The sequence below is a fragment of the Mesoplodon densirostris genome, chromosome 15 (assembly GCF_025265405.1).
Source record: "Mesoplodon densirostris isolate mMesDen1 chromosome 15, mMesDen1 primary haplotype, whole genome shotgun sequence".
NCBI lineage: Eukaryota > Metazoa > Chordata > Mammalia > Artiodactyla > Ziphiidae > Mesoplodon > Mesoplodon densirostris.
In genome coordinates, this window is record NC_082675.1 from 1104594 (window position 1) to 1122811 (window position 18218).

General features: G+C 51.8%; 1 protein-coding gene across 10 annotated transcripts in view; it reads right to left on the reverse strand.

Annotated features, from left to right (window-relative positions):
- EP400 (E1A binding protein p400) overlaps positions 1 to 18218 on the reverse strand; it is a 114566-nt gene that overhangs the window by 61959 nt on the left and 34389 nt on the right. For 6 of the 10 annotated variants that reach the window (XM_060118580.1, XM_060118579.1, XM_060118576.1 and 3 more), the window contains 13 exons: positions 17638 to 17728; positions 16098 to 16205; positions 15228 to 15589; positions 12814 to 13107; positions 12058 to 12243; positions 9936 to 10076; positions 9089 to 9167; positions 8356 to 8405; positions 7946 to 8003; positions 7009 to 7098; positions 2753 to 2860; positions 1643 to 1815; positions 1220 to 1397 (listed from right to left, as the gene is read on the reverse strand). In XM_060118580.1, coding sequence (XP_059974563.1) covers positions 1220 to 1397; positions 1643 to 1815; positions 2753 to 2860; positions 7009 to 7098; positions 7946 to 8003; positions 8356 to 8405; positions 9089 to 9167; positions 9936 to 10076; positions 12058 to 12243; positions 12814 to 13107; positions 15228 to 15589; positions 16098 to 16205; positions 17638 to 17728 — 1918 coding nt within the window. The remainder of the gene's footprint in view (positions 1 to 1219; positions 1398 to 1642; positions 1816 to 2752; positions 2861 to 7008; positions 7099 to 7945; positions 8004 to 8355; positions 8406 to 9088; positions 9168 to 9935; positions 10077 to 12057; positions 12244 to 12813; positions 13108 to 15227; positions 15590 to 16097; positions 16206 to 17637; positions 17729 to 18218) is intronic. The other 4 variants (XM_060118582.1, XM_060118581.1, XM_060118577.1 and 1 more) reach the window with 2 other exon arrangements.

Consider the following 18218-nt stretch of genomic DNA (forward strand, 5'->3'; position numbering starts at 1 on the left):
ACAATAATGAACACTTTTTTCAACTAAACAATAAAATAGTAAGACAAGGTAGCTCTTCTATCTTGAGATAACTATATATATAAAAACTCATTTTAAAGTACTACATTGGACACTTTGTGGTACTGGGTCAAAAACAAACATATTAGCACAAGGAAGTAAGGCCCCAAAGTTGATCCATTTGTACTAAAAGTAAGATCAAGTAAGCTTTCAAAACCAAGGGCAAAGAAGAGTTAATTACTAAAGATGCTAAGGTAACTGTGAAAGAATTTAGAGGGGCCGGGGAGGAAGAAACGACCCCAGGGCTGAAGGAATCTCCATCCAGCCTACTCAGGGCGCCAACTCCCCCTTAACTCGAGGGGCCCCTCCCTGCTACTAAAGCTGTGACACGGAGATGAAGGTGATGGCCTGTTCTTCCTCAGGAGCTGGCTAAGTGCTGGAACGTGAGGTTCCGTGCCCAGTCCCCGGGGCTACGGGACACTTCCCTTGCGAGAGGAAGCCTACAAGCCCCTGTCCCGTGTTAGAGACACGCACACAGGCTCATCCACAGCCCCACGGCACAGGTGGAGAGCAGGTGGGCACCAGGCCCACAGCCAAGCGGAGGGCAGTGAACGGGGGCCGAAGGCTGATCATCCTTGTGAGCTGAAAGAGCCAAGGGGTGAGGAGGCAGACATCCGGGGCGGAGGGCACGGCCTGCTGAGGAGTGCGGGCACTCCGTCCCTCTGCTGCTGCACAGACGCCGAGCCCTCACAGGGCTCCAGGGGTGGTGGGATCCAGCAGAGAGACAGGAGGGCCTGAGCCACAGCACAGGGAAGACGCCGATGGGCCTTGGCAGGGCAACCAATCACACCACGGGGGACGCGAACCCGCCGGCCCACGGGCAGCCCGAGGGGAGAGCCCGGCTGAGAGGACTCATGCCGATGTGAAGTAGCGCAGAGGCCCTGCTGCCTGGAAGTCACGAAGCCCCAGTCACACGGCCTGCTGGGTCTTATGTTACATTAGACTTTGGAACATGGTGAGTTACTCGATCTAGTGTCTGTTGTGAACGAGTGCATTGTTTGTTCCAGTGATGAGTGCCTCTGAGCCCAGTTCTCTGAGTCTGGACCAGAGCACGGAGCAAAGGAGCAGAGAATAAAGGCCTCTCCCCACCCGCACGCCAGATGCACTGCCTACGGTTCAGTTTCAGCAAATACGAACTGTTCAAAAAACAACAAGCTCTTACCTTCGTTACAGGCTAGGTGGGCAAAAAAAGCAATGATCTGCACTGTTTTACCAAGCCCAGCTTCATCTGCCAATACGCCATTGAGGTTCTTCCGGTAGAGCTTGGCCAGCCAGTCCAGGCCAATCTTCTGGTAATCTCTGAGGGCGCCGTACAGAAGAGCCGGAGCATTCAACTTCACCTGCAGGGGCAGACGGGCCCAACAGGCACATCTCAGAACAACCACTACAACTGTTGTCAGAGCAGTCATATGATAAGCCTACTGGAAAGCCACGAAGATGACTTACAGATAATAGAAAAAGAAAGATCCTTAATTGTTTTTCCTGACAACTTCTGCCATTGGGATAAAGGGCTCATTTGGAAGGAGGGAGGAAGCTTTTCCCCTTAACAGAGACACCATCCCTCGCACAGGGCACAGCGGCTCACCGCGGTGCTGATCCGAGCACTGCCCTTGGGCAGGATGGCTTCGGCCACAGCGGTCACTTCCGCGATGTCCTTTGTGTGAGGCTTCCCAACAACCACTCTCTCTGTGGCTTTAAACTGGTCCATGATGAACAGCGAGTCGATGAGGACCACATCCTTCCGGCAGTCTTCCATGTCTGTGATCAATGGAAAAACGGGATTTGCGAGGTTTGAGAGGCTGTGATAGCGTTATGAGGCCACTTAACATGACAAAAAAAGGAGAGAGAAGAGAAAAAAGAAAAGGAGTCGCTAGAACCCAAACACTTCAAAGACAGAGTTGAGCACCACATTTTTGTTTTTAACCCACTTCAGATAGTTAACAATGCATCCGGATAAACAGGTACGCACTCTTGTGGAGTCTGTAGGACCGCTCTGGAAGGCCCCGGGTGACGTTAGAAAATGTCTGTGCAGCGTCAGGCGCTAGTATCGGCCAGAGGTGTACGGCCGTCGGAGGGTTTAGTGACCGCCCCCCACCACCAGGAAAGGAAGAATCGGAAGCATCATAGTTTGGGCAAGCAAGGGGGCCGCCAGCCCCTCCTCGAGTCCTGTTGCAGCGTGGGGTCCAGCAAGCCCTGGCCTCCCCGCAGAATCTTCCGGGCCCCTCCCTCGCTGCCCCCCACAGGCAGCCATGTCTATGGACCAAAACAGGGGGGATGAAAACAAGAACACGTGGACTCTTCTGGGCGTAGTCTGTGTACCTCCTTGGAACGTCCAATAAAAGTCAAGTAAAGTCCTTAAAGTGGGTGTGTTAAATTAAACGAACACAGCACAGCCTGGATCAATGATAAAACCTAGGCCCGTAAAATTTGTGTAAATCTGGAGAAGAGTATTTCTACATTGTTCACAACTTGATCTAGTACTCTGATAATTATGCCAAGTTAACCAATAAAAATAAAAAGCACAGAATTTAATGAAAGTATTAATATAAACTTTCATATTAAATATAGTTTCAACTTTTTATCAGACTGAAAGAAGTGAAGGTAATTCTTAAACTCTGTTTTAAGCACCCTTCCTCTGTTAAGTATTTTGGCTTTTGTTTTCAAAGCTGAATTCTTCAAAGATGTTAAAACAGACCTTCGTCTTCACTTGTCTCTTCACTGTCAGGTTTAGGTTGGGGCCACTGGAAATTCGGCAGAAAGGCACCTTCGTACAACTTCATCAGATCAATTAAGGGCAATTCAGCTGGAAAGGATTGTAGGAAGAAAGATTAGTTTACACCAATAGTGTCAGCAGGGAAGAAAACACAATCAGGAGAAGAGCCCTTTCATATACAGTTGACCTTGAACAACTCAGGGGTTAGCGGTGCCAACCCTGCAGTGGAAAACCTGAGTGTAACTTAGTCTGCTCTCCTTGTACGAGGTTCCTCCACACCCGACCAACCGTGGATCGTGTACCACTGTAGCGTTTACTATTGGAAAAAATCCACGTGTAAGTAAGTGGACCTGTGCAGTTCACACTCGTGTTGTTCAGGGGTCAAATGTATATTCCTTTTCCTAGCTTTAAATTAATTCCTTGGGAAATGTATGTATTTTCTAAAAGCACATTTATTTTTTTCCAAAAACTAATAATGATTGCCCGTTACTGATACAAGATATACGACCTTTTCTTTATAAAGATGAGAATCTTTGAAATGAAGAAACTCAACTTTTATTCATAAAGGAACAAATATTCCTGAAATAATCTTAATAAATGTACAGTAAAATCTATAGATTAATAAATGAAAATATAAAAATACTACTGATAGAAATAATCAGTGGAGATGATACATAAAAATACAAAACATCAAGTAAAAGTCAAAAATAAAACAAAAAATGTTCAAAAAAGATGATAAAATATTGTTATAGACTTTTTGTATAAAGAGCTCACCCTAATTGATCAAATAGCCCACCACACTAACGCCCAGTGGGCGAGGGATATGGAGCTGTCTCACACACAAAATACTCTAAAGGGCTCATAAAGTATCTCTTTAACTGAGCATCTCCAGAAACCAGTGCACAATGTATCCCCCATTGTATGGCAACCACCTTAAAACCGTAATGCTGGACGAATATAATGAATCAAACAGTCTCAACACTGCGGGTGATGGTATAAACAGGCTTAACTTTTCTGGAAACCAGTATGACAAGCTGAAGAGCTTTAAGTTTCATGCCCTCTGACGTCACTATTTCCCACTCCATGGGTCTGCCCAGGGGAGTAATCGGAAACTTGGACCCAGGTTTGTATTCAAACACAGTTCCACTGGGTGTTATACATAACAAGGCAACGAACGCTGTGAGCTGTGTACCTGTGATACATAAGCCTTTCTGCATGTACACCGTATGTCAATAAAATCTGTGGTCAAAGTAACAAACGCCACAGAGAAGTACCCCAAAAGAACAGTATTAAGGGCTCTCTTCGTTTAAGACTTATAATCCAGTGACTTCATTTGCTCATGATTTAAACTATTCATCATATGGGGCTGACAGGTAGATATGTGATAAAGCGAAGTAAGACCAATTGTGGAAGGGAGGTGGCGGGTGTATGGGTGTTTGTAATAAGGTTCTTCAACTTTTCTGTTTGTCTGCATGTTTTCATAACACAATGCAGGGAAATGTACATATACATCATATAATGGCTATCAAAGTAGGAAAAAAAAGCAGCAGAAACAACTGAAAAACCACCTCAATAATAAGATAATTCAGTAAGGTGTCTTGGAACAAATTTAACTCACAGGAATCAACAGCCTTCACACATATAAACTAGTTTGAAGATATAATGGGAAAGAAGATTCTATTTAGACAGAAAATATTTCTGTACTTCTTTAGATAGAAAGTATTTAAATATTTAGAATTAAGGTTTTAAAAAATTCACAACATCTACATAAAGAAAGTGCTGAAAGGTTCACGAGGGGCACGAGAGGGGACCCGACCAGGAAGAGGCGCCCCAGTGAACGGACGAAGATGTGCCCCTGGTGACACGGCTCCCCGCGGTCACAGCCTGGTCAGTTCCCCCGCGTGGCCAGGGCTAACCAGGGTGACCGCCTGCTGTGGGGACACAGCCACCGCACCACCCCGTCCTGAGGACGCTCGAACAGCCGCCCGGAGAAGCCCCTGTGCAGGGGGACTGGGCTCGCCTGACAACAACCAACCACCCGGCCAGCGAGGGGGCCAGCTGGGGTGACTGGAGGCTGGGCCTGCAGACGGCCGCATCTCCATGAGCCCTGAGCCAGAAGCACCCGGCCGGGCTGCTCCCAACTCCTGCCCTACAGGAAGGGGAAGAGTAGCCGAGGCTCCAAGGTAACACGGATTCTACACGTCAGGGATGCACCCAAGGATCAGAAAGGCCTGCAGCAAGAATGCGAGACAAGGTGTAGCTCAAAGGCTAAGAGAAGAGATGAAACGGAACAAGCAGTCACGACCAACCACCACTAGCGACTGCCCTTCCGGGTGAAAATGTCCCTCTCAAATCAAGAACAAGCCAAAGGCCGGGAAATTCCCTGGCGGTCCGGTAGTTAGGACTCCATGCTTTCACTGCTGAGGGCCCGGGTGCAATCCCTGGTCGGGGAACGAAAGATCCCACAAGCTGTGTGGTGCATCCAAAAAAAAAAGAACAAGCCAAAGGTGCCCACCATCAGCGCCTCTATTTCTACACTTTATTGCAAGGAACGGTAATAGAAGGACCAGGATTATAAAGAAAAAACTGTTATTCTTCAGAGATGAAGAGGTTGTATACACACAAGTAATGTGAGAATTTAGCAGAGCTGCTGGATTTAAGATCAGTAAATAAAAATCAACTGCATTTCTACAGACCAGCAACAAATTAAAACGTCATCTTAAAAAAATACCACTGATTACAACTTCAAAAAATATAATGCACCTAGAAATAAATCTAATAAAAATATGCAACCATAAAATGTTAGCGGAAGCTATTTAAGGAGATCTAAGTAAACGGAGAGGCTACTTTGATCATAGGTTGGAAAAGCTCTTCATAGAGATGCAATTCTCACCAAACACCCACTAATTCAACCACATTCGAATCAAAATCCCCAACCAGTTTTTCTCTGAAATTTGATAAACTGATTCTGAGCTGTATCTGAAACAGACGCAAATTAGTCAAAACTCTCCTAAAAAAGAATAAGGCAGAAGGACTGACCTAGCTAGGCCTCAAGAATTATTATAAAGCTAGAGTAATCAAGGGAGTGTGGTACTGGTACTAACTGACCAGTAAAACAATGAAGGTCCCAGAAAGAGCCGTGCGTATCAGGAAAACGTGACTAACACGTGAGCTGGCACTGAGCATCACTGAGGAAGGATGGCCTTTCCAGATGGCACGGGGAGAGGTAGTTAGCCGTTTGGGGAAAAAAAAAGAAACTGCACTAGAGACAAAAGTGATTCTTGGTGGATTACAAACATTGGTACGAGCGTAAAACAAAAATTTTTAGACAATGCACAAAGACATCCTTTTGATCCTGAGGTTAAAAAAATTTCTTTTAAACAACACGGACAAACTCAACTACACTAAAATTAAGAACACCTGTTCCTCAAAAGGCACCATAAAGAGAGGGAAGACCCACCCCAGACTGGAAAAAGGTCACTAGGACACACGTCACTGACAAGGAAACGTGTCCAAAACACAGGAAGGACACCCAGAGTCAGTACAGAAAAGAAAACCCAAAACCAAGTGGGCGAGGACAGCTGTGAGAAGACGCTGCACCTCGTGGGTCACGGTCCCCCAGCACAGGCAGACACCACCAGGCGTTCCTGGGACGCGGGGCCCGGCCCAGCACTCCAACCACGGTGGGGCGCCACCTCATGTGCGCATGCCCCGCAAGCCGGCCCCCTGCTCTGAGCACAGACGCTCGAGCACGTGTGCACAGGACACACGAGAGTGCTGCAGGCAGCGCTGCCTGTGAGGACGAACGCAGGGAAACCCCCAAACTGCCCACCAACAGCACAACTGCTAACCCGTGACACGTGCACACACAGACCACCATTCAGCCGTGGGCACTGATTCTGTAACAACACACCTCCACGGGGACGAAACTCGGGAACGGAACTGAGGAAGGCCAGCGGGTGAGCCTCCAGAGTGATTCCATTCATACCAAGCTCCAAGACCCAAACAAAGCGGTACGTTCAGGATCCACGCAGGGGGAGGGGGAAACTGAGTGGAAGGAATGATAAATGCAAGATCCAGGCCGCAGTCACCCCTGGGACGAGGGCAGAGGCAGAATGGCGCTCTCTCCTACACTGGGCGGCGTGGCTGCTTACACCGCACGCAACCTACTGCGGTTTTTATACCTTCCGTGTGTGTTTTAATAAATGTTTAATCGTAGGAAGCCGCTCGGAGCTCACCTTCTCTGGCTAACTCCAACAGCTCCGCCTGGTGGTCCGCAGCCCCCTCCAGTGCCTCTTCCTCTGCGATCGTCTCCTCCTCGTCTTCCACTGGAACGGCCACCATCAAATGTCAGCGAGAGAGATCCCACGGCATCTTCCCTGCAATTACTCATGAAACGCTACAAGGCTCCAAAACTGTCATGCACAGCCATTAGAGAAGTGAAAATTAAGTCCTAATTTCTCAGGTTAAATCTGGAAGTGATAGTTTATTAAGTAAGCAAAAAACCAGGGACCATACTTTATACTTTCTCTTTCATTTCACAGTGTGAGATAGAGGTCGGTTTTCATCATATGACAGACCTACTCGGGCCAAAACAGGGAGCGATGTGGAACTTCCTGTCCACCTGCAGAGCCCACTACAGAGAGACCCACAAGCATGCTGTTCGGTGTCACTATGAATCCGTCATGGCCCATTTCAGAGGCCCCAGCCCCTGCCCAGCTGAGGGTTCCCCGAGCTCAGCTCCTGTCCGGCAGCTTCAGCCCTGCAACCCCACAGCCGGCTCCTGGTGGCTAAGAGTCCACCAGCACCCACGGCAGAGCCCCACCCGCCCTCGGGTCGCCTCTCCATCTGAGCTGAGCCCTCACCATGGCACGCCTTCCCTCCCGCTGACTCCTGCCCCCGACACGCACCGCCTCTCCTCCCTACCGACAAAAAGCACACGCACGCACGCACGCACCCGGTCCGACACCGTCCCTCCTCCACAATCCAACGCCTCGTCTCTCCACTGCAAAACCCCACTACCCACCAAGGCCCCCGGCCCCCAAGAGCGTAAGCCACTGAGCCACCGGACTCTTCCAGTCCAGGCGGTCCTCGATGCCCTGGCAGCACCGAGCGAGCTCTCCAGCTGCGCTTTCAGAGCGCCCTGCAGACAGCCAAGGCACCAGGGGGACAGACCTTCATCATCGGTTAAAGATGTGCTTGCTTTTCTTTTTCTTCCAGGTATCCCTGAATCCTGTGACACAGAACACAAATCGTAAGCGTGAGATCTGAAAACACAGAATGAGAACCCAAAGCAGAACTGTCTACTCAACATGCACCCGGGAGGACCTGGGAGGGCCCGAGCCAGGGGTGTCCACGGCAGACAGACGCCGCACGGCGGGCAGGAGGCTGCGGGGAAGCAGGACGAGACCCACTCCTGCTCTTCCCAAACCACCAAGGTAACACCCAGGTGAGCCTGAAGCTGGAAAGAACCAGCTGTAGGCCCAGGGGGCACTGCTCTCCAGTGAGAGAGAACGCTGTTCAGGCCTACGCCTTCCTGCAGACAGACACCCCCTCACACAGCGACGCAACAGTCCCGAACTCACCACAAAGTTTTCCCGTAACGCATCAAGCCCTGTAGGTCTCGACTCTTTACCTAAAGAGACAGGTAACGTTGACTCGCTTTCACTGAGGCAGCGGAGGAGGTGACGCTCCTCACACGACCATGGGCACCTCTGCCCGCCCCCCGAGGAGAGGAGAGGACAGCAAGGCGGGTCCCACCTCCCCTCTGCGACGCAGGGCGGCACAGCCACACCGCCACGCCCACTCTCGGCTTCAGCAGGAACCTAGAGTCTCCAACCTGGCAAAGCTTCTCACTCATGACTTGCATAATCTTAGAGCTCCGTGACTTTCAACAGGGACCACCTCCTTCACCTCAGTTTCCTCATCAGTAAAATAGAGGAATCCTCCCGGCCCCCTCCCCAGGTTCCAGTGACGGGGTAGCTACTGCTGAGCACCGCGGGAGCAGCACGACGCCTAGACACGGGGACCGCGGCGGGGTGGGGGGCAAAGCCTGGGGAGTTCACCTCACTCTCCGGGGACACAGGGCACAGGCTCAGAACCTCGGTCCTGAGAGCCCCCCAAAGGTGGTCACCCTGGGGCTTACTGACTCATACTAGCGAATCTCAGAAGAGCTGAAATGCCAGGACCAGGCTGCTGAGTAAACGGCCTCGCTGGGGAGGCTCTGCGGGAAGCCACGATGTCACAAGGCGATGGTGAGCAGAGAATTGAGCAAACACAGCCCGCAAAAGGGGAAGGCTTTTTAAAAAGTAATCATACCTTTCCGGGAAACTTTCTGGAAATTTAAAGCCTTTTTCCTTTTTTCTTCTAATTCTACTTGTAGTTTTATTTCCACAACCTAAATGCAAAGAGTTAAATAAATAAGCATGTTACTAAGAATGCATATTATAAAAGTTCTATATATGAAAACATTAAAACTCACACATGTAGACCAAAAGCACAGCTGTCCCAACCCCATTTCAGGTTAAGAGCTGACCCTTGGACAACGTGGATGTGAACTGTGCAGGTCCACTGGTACTCAGATTTTTTCCGGTAGTAAATCCTACAGAGCTGCATGGTCTGCGGCTAGCGACACCCGCAGCCATGCAACCGCAGATGCAGAGGGCGGATGGCGAGCTGTGTGCAGCGGCCTTAACCCCCCGTGCTGTTCGAAGAGACATGTTCAGTGTGGTTCTCTTTCATTAGTTTGTGTCAGCTGCATCCTGCCCCAAGTCGGTCAGACGGTGAGAAGAGACTTTGTACGAAAAGGAAGCGAGAGGCGGAGCAAGCCTCTCTGGACCCAAGCAGCCTCTAGTGACCTGCGCCGACCCTAAGCAGAACTACCTGAAGGGCCCTCAGGAAGGCTCCCAGACGCCACAGAGCGCGCGGGCCACGGCTGATGGGGATTGCGATGCACAAAGAGAAACACAGAGGCAGAACCGGGTCTCCTGATGAGCCAACAGCCCAGAGGCGCCCAGGAGGTGCGGGCACCCGCCTTTCCGAACGACACCGCAGGCTCTACCTGTGGGATTTCCCCATCGCACAGGCAGGCGGGGCTCAGAAGGCAGCCTCACCAACCCCGACACAGTCTATGCTCCCAGGAGCCCATCAAAATGTCAGAATTTACCTGTTCAATATTTGACCAAAAATACTCTATTTCTCTAGCAGTTGACGCAGCTATCCGTCTCAATCGGTTCTGTTCTTCTCTCCTTCCCCGTTCCTCCCGAAGCTGCTTCTCTTCGTGATGACGCACTACAGTTCTGACAAGCTAGTAAATCAAAGTCCAAGAATTTTATGTTGTGCGCTGTGTCATGCTATCAGAAAAAAGATACATAACGCTTCTTTAAAATCTTCTCAGCCCGTAACTACATATAATCCACAGAGAGACACACCCTCACCTGCTCTAAAGGCGCATGGGAGAAATGCTGATTCCAGTGAAAACCACCACCAATGAACGGTCGGTCTGCTTGACTTTCCTACGAGTGTTATTTTACCAAATACACATATTTTTCTCCAAAATGGAATATCACACTGTGCTACAATCTTCCTTTCCCCCTTTAATATATGAGTAACATCTTTCCATCAATCAACACAGATCAAAATCATTTTTAATGCGTATCATTTCCACTGCGTGAATGCAGCAAAATTTAACTCCTAGGTATGAAAAAAGTTGGGTTGGGATAATTCACATTTTTTTAAGGCTTTTGCTTTAAACTGCCAAACCGCTTTCCAGAATTTCTACTCTTTACATCCTCACCAGCTGTACCTCCAAAAGGTGCAGAGAAGTAACTCAGAAAGGGACACACCCTGAGCCCCGAGTGCAGCGGAGCTGCCAGCCCCTCAGCTCTGCGATGACCCCGAGGCAGCCGCCCAGCACAGGACTCCCAGGGCCTTGCCCGGGTCAGCGCGCACCCCTCGCAAGAAGCCGCCTGCTCCCGGGGGTGGAGGGACGGCGCGAGGAGGGGCAGCACAGCGCACAGCCGCGGCCCCCGGCTCAGCTGCCTCTCAGCCCCGCTGCCCGGCGTCCACCCCTGCCCCTCGCCGCCGGCCACTGCCCTGTCCAGCCCTGCGCCCACATGCTCAGGACCATCAACTTTTGTGAAAAAGGAAGTGTTTAAGAAGCGATCTTGTTTTTTTCTTAAATACACATGAATCTGATTAAAGACCCTTTACACTCAGACTCTGCTGTTACCCCCTTGGTCTCGGCTTCTCTCTACCAAAACTACGTGGGGAAAGCAAGGGGGAGAATTCAGAGGAGGGAGGTGGACAGGCAAGGCACACAGGATCAATCCCCAGTCCTGAGAGTATAGGAAATGTGAAGGCAGCATCCAGGTCCCGAGGAATAAAGACACACAGCGATGGAGGGAGAAGCAGCTGGGCCTGGAGCTATGTACACGTACTCAAGGACAGCTGCTCTACACTCTGGGACCCAAGAGCCCTAGAAATCTGTCACTTTCCACACTGCCAGCTTTAGCAGTAGCATCTTCTAGAGGTCCTACCCCGGGCTGGATGCCTACTTTGGGAGCAGAGAGAAGGAAATACATTCTGAGCCAGAACTGGAGAGAAGCTGGACTGGAAGACCAGGCAGCACAGAGCAGGCAGGCTGCGGGCAGCCAGAAGGCCGGGACCAGTGCCTGAGCTTCTGGCCAGCCACCTGGCCTCTTCCGCCTTCCTACTCTCAGCCTGGATGTGGGGGGCTGCAGGCACCCTCACGCCAACTGCCAGGCAAAACTGGCCAGAAGAAGAACCCAAATCCCAGGACAGAACTGCAGCAGGAGGGCCGTGTCTGCTCCCAGCAGTCCACGCCAGAGCACTGGGGACAGCCCTCAGAAGTGAAGCAACGCAGCAGTTACTTCCTAAACGGCAGCAGAACATTCTTCAGCTACATCGTAAGTCAAGAAACCCTTTAGAGGGACCTCCCTGGCGGTCCAGTTCTTAAGAATCCGCCTTCCAGTGCAGGGGACGCAGGTTCGATCCCCGGTCGGGGAACTAAGATCCCACACGCCGTGGGGAAGCTAAGCCCGCGCACCTCAACGAAGAGAGCCCAGGCACCGCCAACTATAGAGCCCATGCGCTCTGGAGCCTGTGTGCCACAACTAGAGAGCCAACACAACCAAATAAATAAATATTTAAGAAGAAAAAGGAACCGTTTAGAAAGTGGGGCTGGGAGACCTCCGTCCACACACTTTAAGCCCCTGGCGCTGCTTGATGACCCCTGGGCACCGCGGTGGCCTGTGTCTCAAACTCACCTTCTTGGCAGCAGCCACCTTCCACCTCCTCTCCTGGGCGAAGTCTGTGGCCATCCACTGCATCTCCTCCAGCAGGTAGTCCCAGTGCGACTTGGACCGCGGGGCCTCCTGCAGCTTGGGCAGCCGTCTGAGGGACCACAGGCCTTCTTTCCTTAAATCTGCTATCCGCTGATGGATCTGGTTCTCCTGCAAGGAGCACAGGGGTGCAAGATGTCCAGCACAGTTTAAGTGCAAGCCACCGATGCACACCCCAGTCAGTGCGACCCTGCTACGTGGAAGTCTCAGCAACAAAGAAGAGTTGCTGAACAAGGCTCTACGAGAAGGCAGAGGCAAAGGCGTGCGACCCCCAGGAGCCCCATCCTGGAAACCCGGGACAGAGCTCCCAGACCAGTGCTCACAGCGGAGCACTTACAAATAACTGCTCAGTCGCCCAACAAACAGCAAGCGCTCACTAGGTGCAGGCCGGGGGCTGCACTGGCCTGGTGAGCTCTCAGCCTGCACCCCACGCCCGCCTCCCCCCGACTGCTGACACCAGCACAGAAAAGACCTTCTCCACACCAGTCTAGCTGCCCCTCCAGCAGGACGGGGCCAACCACGCGGTTTTAGTCTTGGTTTCTCCGGCTCACAGACCTTTACTGTCAGGTGCTCCGCCTTACACTACTGCCCCTTAGAAAGCGAGAGCGCACGCGCGCCGCAGGCTGGCATGTACGGTGCGTCCTTCCTGAGCACCTTCAAGAGCCCTTTAGGCGCACTTACCAGCGCTATCTGTTCTGCCAGCTTGTCCTGAGAACCGTCGTGGGGCGCGGCGGCATTCTGAGCGGGGCTCTGTGGTTTCGGGGGCGCCGACACGGCTGCCCCCGGGGAGCGGGCGATGACCGGAGACAGCGACTTGGCTGCCGGGGAGGGTCTGTTCACCGGGGAGGCCCGGGCAGGCGAAGGCCCCGGGCCTGAGCCACTGGCGGGGGCAACGGTCGAGGCAGAGGAGGCGGAGGGCAGCGGCCGCGGGCAGGTCTGGGCGGGGTCCACGGGCGGTCTGGGCGGCGCCACCGTCTGGCAGGGGAAACAGGGCTCAGCGCCGTGCCCGGAACCCACAGGCCGGCTGGAGGCCCCTGTGCAACGCCCCTCCCTCTCCCCAGCAGCGCAGACCGACCAGAGGGCCCGCTGCGGACCACAGGGCCACGCAGACTAACCGTGTCTACAGAAGAGAAGAAGCCCTGCTAGTCCACAAAGCCACATCAGAGCTCCCTGTAAACGGTGCCTTCACATATGGTCTTATGTCGGGTTTTTTGGGGTTTTTTTTTTTGCTTTTTCCAGCTTTTTCAAGTAATTTTTTAGAATTTTTAATTGTAGAAACTTCTTAACTGAGAAGTACCAAAATGCTCACCGTGCACCTGCTCTCTGAAGGACAAAGACAAATTCCACGCGGCCCTCTTGTGGTGGGCAAGCTGAAGGTTGGAAACCCTCCTCTGTGCCGTCCCGAGAGCCAAGCTTGTAAAACTGAGGCGCCCCTCCGCCCAGCCTTCCCCGGGCCGAAGGTGAGTTTAGATTCACACGGGAATTCCGGCCGGGAGGAAGTGGGGGGACAGAGAGCAGGGAAGGCAAGGCCCTGCCATGCCAGGAGGCCTGAGGACAGAGCGACGCGCACGCGGCACGTTTATAACCCGCGGTGCGGACCAGACACCGCGGCCAAGGCCGGGCCCCTCACGGCGCACAGCTTCTCCGCCCACCTCTAAGGAGATTTCCTCCACCTCAGCGGTCGGTAAACTGTGGCCGGCCACACACTCTGGGAGAGTTCCACAGGCCACGGTCGCTCATCTGTGGGCCCTGGCACTGCTCTCACCTTCAGCGGCGGAGCTGAGCGACTCAACAGGAAGCACACACCTGCAAAGCCTGAAATACCGTTACGCTCCCTCTCTGTGGCCCTTTACAGAAGAAGTCTGCCGGCCCCGCCCAAACTGGAAGGAACAGAATTCCACAGCTTCTGGAAGGAACGGAATTCCACGGCTTCTGTAAGGAGCTTCTCTAAAATCACATTGCACAGATCACACTGCCAACAATAAGGTTGGGAAATAAACCCAAGAAAAACGTCAGTGCTGCGTGAGGTCGGCACCAGGCTCAGTGACAGTATTCAGAACAGAGCGCCTCACATGCACGGAAACCTCAAGCCTGCGAAGGCCCAAGAAGCTCAGCGCCCTGGCGGGGGAAGGGGGTGCTCCTTCCCAAGGTGCACAAAAGGCTCCAGAATCAACCCAGGGGGCCAGTCACAGCCCCTCCAGCACTGGCTGACCAACCTTGCCAAGTTATCTGGCCTCTCTGGCCTTGGTCTTTTCATAGCTAACGGGCGTGATAAAGATTCTACCACAGAGGGGTGCCAGGCAGAGGAGAGCAAGTAACGGCCCAGAGGCGCCCGTCACCACGCCTCACACCTGGCAGGCGGGGAGTGAAAGGCAGCATCCCTACATGAGAGCAAACCTCTACCATCACCAGAAGAACTCGAACTCCAAGCCCAGCTAGGAAATCTCCTTGTTAACGAGGGAGAGGGGAGAGGAAGGAGGGGTTTTCCTGAGCGGCTGACCACACGCTGCTGAGACAAGCCTCTGAGAACACTGCCTCTGGCCCCTTTGGTGCCCCAGACCCGTGCTTCACAAACGCACTGCTCCTCAGGGGCCCCACGTGGTCTACTGTACACGTTTCAAAAAGACGTCTGGGGGAGGGTAATTCGTGGACGAGGAGGGGCCCTAAGAACCTGGAAACGCGTATCCAGCCTGGACAGCAGCCTCACCCACGCTCGTCGAGTGGAGCGTCGGGGGGGCGCCGTGGACAGAGCCCAGCGGGCGGCCAGGAGCTGCGGGAGCCCCAGCGCCCCCAGGCCCTCGCGCCCATGACCCCGCGTTACGGGCACAGCAGGTGGGACCAGGGCCACCGTGCCCTGCACGGGGCTCCCTGTGCCGAGAGCAGCGGTTGGAATCGTGTCGTTTTCTGACGCTTTAATAACAAGAACTACGACCGCACAGTAAATTTACTTTGCAGCTACTGAACGGACCGACTGCAGCACGGCGGAGAGCGAGGCGCTGGGAGAGAGGGAGTGACCCCGCTGGGCACCGTGCCGTCCAGCACACAGCCTGTCTCCTTCCGCCTCTAGCTCGGGGCACGGCAGGGGCCCGGAGTACCTGCGGCTGGGACGGGAGCGGAGGGGCCTGCATCTGCGCCTGCGCGGGCACCGGGACGTGGAGGGCCGCGGGGAGCGGGCCGGGCGGGGGCGCCGGGGCGGGGGCGTTTGGCGGCTGCGTCTTCACCGGCACCGGGAGCGGGGTCTGAGGCTCCGCCGTCTGCGGCTGCGGGGGGAACTGCAGCGCCGGCGGCAGGGGCGCGGCGGGGAGGCCGGCCGGGGGCAGCCTGGCGGGCAGCTGCGGCGGCGGCGTATGCAGGCTGGCGGCGTTCTGCACGGGGGGCCCCGTGGAGGGGTCGTAGCGCGGCTGGCTCTGCTTCTGGCCGGCGAGCTGAGCGGCCTGCGGCGCGGGTGGCATTCCCCCTGCAACAGAGGGCAGACCCGGCGGCCCTGACTCCGGGGCTCAGACCCCGCCGGCCGTTGCCGCCTCAGACCCTGCACTCGCAGCACACACACTCAAACGGGAGGGTTACCTGGCGGGAGACCTCTGTGCGTCAGGCCTAACGTGATACGGGAGCACACGACAAAGGAAAGCAAGGCCTCGGCCTTCGCGAGTTAGCATGAAGCAGAGCAGGCACGGGGTAACCGCAGGGTCCCTACCACAGCAGCGAGTCAGGAAACACACAGGAGGGAGAACCGGAGAGAAGCTGAGGACAGTGGGACGTGCGGCTCCGCTAAAGGGACAAGAGCTGGTCTCCGGTGCTTTCTTCATACTGTGTGAAGAGGGACTCCGAGGGACGTCCCAATGGCAGAAACCGCCTCAGATATGCTACCTGGACTGCGCAGGCTTCAGTCTGCCGCTGCTTCCTTAAGCCCTCTCTGCACTCCCTCTTTCTGAGCTAAGAGAGCTGGTTCTGGCGCTGGGTCTTACCTTGAACTGTCGGCATTAACTGCTGGAGAGGAACTCCTGTATTCACCCCTGGGTGCTGGAAAACTACCCCTTGGTGACCCACTTCGAGTCGAGGTCTCTTAGACTGCTCTAGAATAATTTTCAGAAAAGGTGCAGTTTGATGTAAAAATGAAACCACAAAAGTAGTAGAAAAAACATGTGTAAGTGTTTTTATCATCTTTGAACAGAGAGGCCTTTCTATGCATGAACCAAAATGCAGAAGCCATAAAAGATAAGGTTGATAAATATAATTTCTTTCCGTTAAAAATTTGTAAATATAAGGAAGAGCATCATAAAAAAAGGCAAAGGACAAGCGTCAACCTAAGAGACAACTACCTGCAACATACATAACGGGCAACATTCATAAAGCTCTTACAAATCCATATGAAAAGGATCAACAACCAGAAAGACAAAATGGGCAAAGAACACAAACAACGAGCAGAGGGACACATTCACAAATGGTTAAAAACATGAAGAGGTAACTGAAACCGTATCAAAATTAAAGAAATCCATTATCAAAACAAAGATTTTACTTTTTACCCATTGGATCGACAAAGATTAAAAGATACTTAATAAAATGGCCAAAATTTGAGAGAACCAGAAATTGATGATGGGAGCAAAAACTGACCCTACCCTTTTGGAGGGCAACTTAGCCTCACTAATACTTAACTATGCATACATTTTGATCTAGCAATTTCACTCTTGGAGCGCTGCTTTTAGATACATGGACAGACATGTACAGAAAAAAATGTGAAACTAAATGTTCAATCAGGTTTTGATTATAAGAGAAAAAAGGTGATACTAACAAATGAATGCTAACACGGGTCTGATGAATAAAGAAGGAAGCACCCATGCAGTGGGTGCAGTATTTTGCAGCTATCAAAAAGAATGAGGTCCATGACTGGGAAAGATGGCTTAGTCAGTTAATATTAAAGACATAACACTGTATATATATATATATATATATATATATATATATATATATATATATGGTCACGTTTGAACCTTTTCAGAATGACACACCTGTAGCAATGCTTGTCTGTGAAACTGAACAAACGTAGCCAGTTCTGTGGCTAGGGAATGGGGAAGGAATACCGAACCAGAGACAGACTTAAACTACACCCTCCTGAACTGTTTGCATCTTTTACACAAAATGTGTATTAAGTTCCTAAGTTGGAGAAAAAATTCAGTTTGAAAAATGAATGACAATTTGAAAAGGCAGATGGCTTTACACTTAATCATGTCATGAGGACTAAACAGCCTACAAATGCATACAGAAAATCAAACTGGAATATACCTGTTCAACTGACAAATTTCTAACTTCAGTACACATAAACATGCACATAAATATTTCGTTTAGCTGATTACCACCAAAAGAAAAATTAACTTTCAAAGTAGAAACTAACCAACACTAAGTTCCTTAGGGGCCACGCTTTAGAAACAGGTGGCCACCCCACTGGAACACCCAAACCAAGATGCTGACTGGCTCCGGGGGCCCTTTGGCCTGTGCTCTGTGACGTACCTGCCGGAGGCCCCGCCTGCTGCCTCCTAAAGGGGTCCGTTTCGATCACACTGCCGGCCGCTGCCACGAGGGTCCCTGCAAGGGCTTGCTGCTGGAAAAAAAAAAAAGGAAAAACTGAGATTTTCATAATTTAAATGCATTACAAGCATGAATATAAACTAACACTATCATAATTATCCCAAACACTGACTTCCCTTCTTTTTAAGAAGAGAAATGTCATCTACCCAATGTATTATAATACATAATTTAAGGTTCTAACTTACCTCTGGAGGATAAAAAAGGATTTGCATTCTGGTTTTAAATGGAATTTCAGTTCAATGCAAATCTAGAGTCCTTGAGAAACGAGCTGGCTTTGCACACACAATGACGGCAGAAGCTAACGCAGGAAACATCAGTCTCACGGAGGACCACAGCTTAGCCTCCTGACCTGTCACACTGCCTGTCTCCACTGAGCCCGCCAAAATCACAAAAGCTGAACGATGAGAAGACTGAAATTGTCTTCCCACTGGAAAATGGCACTAAAACTCCAATTAATAACTATCTAATTGACTTCAAAATGGTACTGCAGTTAGTACCCTACT